Source organism: Neopelma chrysocephalum, unplaced genomic scaffold (assembly GCF_003984885.1).
Source record: "Neopelma chrysocephalum unplaced genomic scaffold, ASM398488v2 Primary Assembly neopelma1_76, whole genome shotgun sequence".
NCBI classification, from domain to species: domain Eukaryota; kingdom Metazoa; phylum Chordata; class Aves; order Passeriformes; family Pipridae; genus Neopelma; species Neopelma chrysocephalum.
Genome location: NW_020897737.1, coordinates 8,521,287 through 8,527,286, shown reverse-complemented (window position 1 = coordinate 8,527,286; position 6,000 = coordinate 8,521,287). Strand labels below are relative to the sequence as shown.

At 35.0% G+C, this 6,000-nt stretch overlaps 1 protein-coding gene across 12 annotated transcripts in view; it reads left to right on the top strand.

The window, feature by feature from the left end:
• The window catches only part of DMD (dystrophin), a 1,013,774-nt gene that overhangs the window by 347,360 nt on the left and 660,414 nt on the right, over positions 1-6,000 (top strand). For all 12 annotated transcript variants that reach the window (XM_027688940.1, XM_027688937.1, XM_027688948.1 and 9 more), the window contains 4 exons: positions 484-597; positions 1,750-1,905; positions 4,257-4,427; positions 5,617-5,799. In XM_027688940.1, the coding sequence (XP_027544741.1) occupies positions 484-597; positions 1,750-1,905; positions 4,257-4,427; positions 5,617-5,799 (624 nt within the window). The remainder of the gene's footprint in view (positions 1-483; positions 598-1,749; positions 1,906-4,256; positions 4,428-5,616; positions 5,800-6,000) is intronic.

Below are 6,000 nucleotides of genomic sequence, written 5' to 3'. Positions count from 1 at the left end.
TCTCCACTTCTTGTATCTTTCCCAATCCGACAATTGATCCTCCACATGTTCTGGTAGAAAAATAGGCAATACAGCCTACAACTTCCAAAAGAAGTCTGAAGTTTAAATAGAAGCACAGATTATTTGATAGGTGAGACTGAATGAAATGCCAAATATGAGTAATCTGAAGCAATATAAGGACCCAATGAACAAGTATGCAGTATCTAAACACAAATGATATCTAGAAGGCATAAACCTGAGAGCCATAAAGTTGCTTGCTTTTAGACACATTAAACTTGGACAGAAATGGTCAAAGTGCAACCTAAAGTGTTGATGACAGTCCAAGATAAAATTGGTTTGCTTGTTTGCTCTGCTTGTATTTTTCCGACAGTTCAATAATCTTGAAATTACATTGTGATGAGTTTTAGTTGTAGTGCCAGGATGAATTACTCTCTTGCCAGTCAGGTTTTCTGTGATGCAATGAAATGTCTTTTTAATAAACAGAATGACACTAAAACACTGAAAAAGTGGATGGCTGAAGTGGATGTTTTTCTGAAGGAAGAGTGGCCTGCCCTTGGAGATTCAGAAGCACTGGAAAAGCAACTTGAGCAATGTACAGTGAGTATTACCTGCCTGTTGGCAAATATTCAGTTCCTCTCTGTGAGCCTGGCTTATACAGAAGTTGCACAAATGATTACTCTTCCTAAAAATAAATTCATGTGGTAAGGGGGTTGTCCTCTTCAGCGTATTTGAATTTCTTTAATTTCCTGGGTTTGAAGGAAAATTCAGTTAAAAACTTGGAAGCTTTAGTATCAGGAGGAGGCACACAGTGACAGTGTCGTTACAGAAGGAACAACACATTGAAGAGTACTTGCAGCAAATAATGTTAATAGCCTCTAAAGTCAAATGTTTATTTACTTTGTTGAGTTTAAAAGCATAGCATATTTATTTTTTAAGCTGCATAATCTGTGCCAGAAGATCTTTTTCTGTATGTCTTACTCACACGATTTACAAACTTCTCTGACTGAAAAATTCTTAAAGACCTTGCAGGAATTGTAAATTATATCCATTCTTTTTTCACCAAACTTACAAGTTCCAGGATTTTATCCCAGTGGAGTTTTAAAGCATTGTGAAGTATTGGTACTTCCATCACAGGGTTTACAAATTCTTTTGCCTCTCCCAACAGAGTGTGTAAGTGCAGTGAATCTTGTAATCCATGATGGTCCCTGTCCATGTGTTCAGTGGAATTTACAAGTTCTGTAAATGTTCTGGCAGGATGTGTAAATATTATGAAACATACACAGTGATCTTGCAGAACTGCAAGCTTCTCAGACATTCTCCTAGCCATTATTTAAACAAGAATTATCATCATTTTTCACTTTTATGATGGAATGCTCTTTCAGAAATGTGAATAGAAGATCTAGGAGTTTTTCGTGTTTCTAAACAAAAGCAGGAAAGCATTGTAAAAAATACAATATATGTAATCTAACATTATATATGTGGGTTTTTTCAGTACATACATAAAATTTAAAAATTAAATAATACCTATCTTGCAAATGAATTTTGTTTGATATAGCGTAGCTCATCACATAAGAGCTGCTCCTTCTTTTTTAATTTATTTTCATAGATAGGTCTGTTGATTGTGCTCATTTGATGGGAGATCTGGACCACAGACATGACGGAATCTGATGTAGCCATGTTTTCATAGGGATAACTGTACCTGAAAATTTGTGTGAATGGCACTTACCTAATCTTCTGCTATTCTTTTAGGCTTTAGTAAATGATATCCAGACAATCCAGCCCAGTTTGAACAGCGTTAATGAGGTTGGGAAGAAAATGAAGAGTGAAGCAGAGCCAGAATTTGCTTCCAGAATAGAATCAGAACTAAAGGATCTCAATGCTCAATGGGAACACATTTGCCAACAGGTATCAAGTCTCCTGCTGTGACTGGTTCTTTTTAGATTAAATATCAGGTTTCTCATTGTCAGAATCTGTCCTTCTTTGCATATCCAGCAGATATGAAACTGAATTTAGACATATTTGGTTCACGTTAATTAAACTTACATTTAGAAATTGCAATTTAGCATGAAATAGTATATGTGAAGTATATTTATTTAAATTATAGAACAATATCTTACTATTTTTATAACAAAGTTGCATACTAATATCTTAGATCTTAAAAGCAATGTAATTTATGGGTCCTGAAAAATTAGATTTTTGAAAGTGTTTTTTAGGCATTTACCAAAAAAATCAAGTTCTGTATTTAGTTCTATGTTTTGTTCTGCATTGCTGTAATCACATGTCGTTACTCCAGATGAAATAAGACAGTAAAACAGTTAAGAGTTCAGAATGCAATAACTTGGAATTGAGAGTACATGCACATACACGTGTATAAATTGTTCTCCAGTAGTCACATGAATTTGAGAGAAAGGGGCATCACAGGAAAGGATGGTTCTTTTATTTTAATTAAAGACATTATTAATAAATAATTTTACAGTATCACGAAACTAAAAATTGCTATTATTTAATTGAGGACATTTGGATTCTTGTTCTTTATGATTGTTGAAAGGAAATGTCTTTCATGTTGTATTACTTTTAAATTTTTTCTACCTCCTTATTCTCTTGTCTACCTTTTTAATGTATATTTGTGGAAGAGTAAAACTGTTACCTTTTAAGGTGGTCTAATATTTTCTAAAATTATTATTATTCACTTTATGTATGAAAAACAATTTCTATTTTTCTAATGAACATAAAAAAATGACCTTTGAAATCTGTAAGACATTTTAATGATACAGTTCTATAGTCTTTCCCCTTTAACTACTATGGAGTATTTGATGGCTTATTTTTGTGATATTAAGAATTTGGATGCCTTTGCACTTCTCTCACAGAAACTTAAAGTATTGCCTTATGCATTTAGAAGTCTGTCGCAGTTTTCTTCTGAGTTCCCTGAAAATCTACCTGTAATGATTTCATTCGATACACAGCACAAATTACTGCCTCTCTGTGGGCATTTCTAACACAACTTCTATATAGCTATTAAAATATATGAGTAGTAAATATAAAAATCAGTTTTTTGTGGGGAAATCCTTCTTGAAAGGATTCGGAAAAGTCAGTTTGAGTTGATATGCATGCAGTTAACATGACTGAGAGCTGACAATTGACATTCAGATAGTCTTTTCGGCTGATGAGAGATTACCCTGTCTTCTGGTACTGTGACAGAGGAAGAGGCAATCTTGCAGGGCCACATACAGTTCTGCTTTTATACTTGCTGATTGTTACTCTGTTTTGTTCTGTAAAACAACATTTTCATAGAACAGCATTTATGTTTAACAGACAGTCCTCAAGGATGAGTAACAAAGCAGTAAACACCAGCAATTAAGACCAAATACTAAGATAATTCCTCCTCATATTACTGAAAACAATGTTTATTGAAGCAGCACCAAAAAGCAGGATATTGGAGCCATCAGCTCTGAAAGTCCAACTCTGAAACTGGCACCAGTGTAACTTACTGCTTTTGTTGTAGACTTAGTTCTATTGAAAGATGGTAAATGGATCAATCAGTTAGGGATAATTTTGATAAGCTGATGCATGATTTGTAGACTCAGAGAATGGTTTGGGATGGAAGGGATGTAAAATATCATCTAGTTCTATTTTTATACATGATCTATATGACCCCTGTATAGTGATTGGTAAAGGATTTAACAATAGTATTTTTCCCTTTAAGATAAATAGTTTCTTCTAGTAAGAGATTGGGTTTTTTTCTTACCTTTTTTTAGGATATGCCCCTTTCTGGGACATCCATTAATGACTTCTGAAGAAAGATATGCATATTTCTTTATTCTCTAGTAAGTTGTATTCAAACTAGTTAGAAGGTCATCTGACTTCATAGCTCAAGAGCCTCTGGTTTCATCCTTGGATGCACTTTCAAAGTCTCCCATAGTTATTCTTTTTACACCTTTCAGAAGGTAGTCCCTGGATGATGTTTGTTTTCCAGATTTGCTTTCTGATAACATCAGCATATGGTGTAGATTCTTGTTCTAGGATCGTTAAAAACTCATTCTGGACAGCAGTGGTTCGCTAAAAAAAAAGGAAGTATACACATGTGTAATACTTTCTTGATTACCTGTTATTAATATCTATCTAATTACTCCTTAACATTTTCCTAAGTACAGCAATGTTATTAGTATGGGATTTAATTTAGTTCTTTTCAGGCTAAAATATTGTCAAGTTTGTACAGTAGCTTTGCTTCAAGTACCATGTAATCTTTTTTCTTAAAGGCCTATGCTAAGAAGGCTGCATTAAAAGGTGGTTTGGATAAGACTGTGAGTCTCAGAAAGGATTTGTCAGAGATGCATGAGTGGATAACACAAGCTGAGGAAGAATACCTGGAAAGAGATTTTGAGTATAAAACACCTGATGAATTGCAGAGAGCTGTTGAGGAGCTGAAGGTAAAGATGAACTAATTCCTTGAGCTGTGTTTGAAGTTCTTTTTGAAGCTTTCATTGTAAAGAAAGTCTTTCTTTTAGGAGGATTTTATATGGAACTCCTGTTATGGATTTCCTAGTAAATATTCTGTACCCAGATGAAGTACAGCTGTGTTCAGACTGTGACACCTTGAGCTATGCAAATAACCAGATCATTTGCCATACATCCCTTCACCTGCTCCTGATTATCTTTTCCCCAAAGGATTGCAGCCACCTTTCCTCTCACACAACAGAGGAAATGTGGACCAGAATTCCTTGTTCATCCTGCATGCCATTTCTACCCACAGCTAGGAAAGCTGAAAGCCTCTTGGCAACCTAGAAAACTTCTTCTGACAATGGCAGCCTGATCCCAATTATTCTGGTTCATCAAATTCCTCAGACCCAGAGAGAAAGAAAGTTGCCAGAGATATTTTAATTAATGTTTTTAGGCCAGGGAGTTCTCATTATAAATTCTCATGAAGACTTGTACACACTGATGTATACATCACATGATGTGTACATACTGTGTATACATCACTACATTTCCAGTAGTGATATGATTCCAGTCACAGACATGAGTAAGCACTCAGAGGAAACAATGCGAGGTGTGAAAATCTTATAACTTATTAATGAGACTGCATTGCAAGGGAGAAAGTAGCAAAAGTGTGAAATATATACTAGAGGAAAACTATTTTCTCAATTTTTCTTTAAATCTAAGTTAATGACAGTGAGAAGGAGAGAAAAATCATTCAGGAATATTTTCCTTTTTTTCTGCCTTGCTTGTGATTTTACCTTTAAATCTGGGTACATGAATTTGTTGTGCAACAGATTTTTTTTGTCATTTGTGATTCACAAATTATGATGGCAAAGGTATTTGGAGCATTTCTTGGGGGAAAAGAAAGTACTGAAGTGTTTCACTAGTCTGAGAGCTCCAGAACACTAAACAGTTGTGAGATGTTAATTGTATTGAGTATTGTGTATTGGCAATGAAATGAAACAAAAGTTTTTTGGCTGCATTCAAGATTATGTCAGAAAGTCTGGGAATAAAATGGCTCTTCTGTTGTGTTTTGTATTGTTGTTGTTGCAGGATTGTTTGGGGGTTTTTTCTTCCTCTAGAATTCTGTCAGAGACTTCTAACAGTTAGAGAACTAAATTTTCTTCTTTTGCTTTTCAGAGGGCAAAGGAGGAAGCCATGCAGAAAGAAGTGAAAGTGAAACTTATTACAGATTCTGTTAATAATTTTATAGCAAAGGCTCCACCTGCAGCCCATGAGGCTTTGAAAAAGGAGCTTGATGTTCTGATTACCAGCTACCAGCAACTCTGCAGCAGATTGAATGGAAAGTGGAAAACTTTGGAGGTTGGATATCTTGTCAGTCATTGTATTTATAGCCCTTCTAGGTGCAAAAAAGTGAGGTAGAGGGCACATAATCATGAGATCTTGAGTAGCTCAAGGCTATCCTTGCTTTATGAGCCATGTACCAAATACCCCATTTTATGAGCCATACAAAAAATTATTTTGAGAATCATATGTGCTGGAGACCCATGTTAAAAGCCTCAG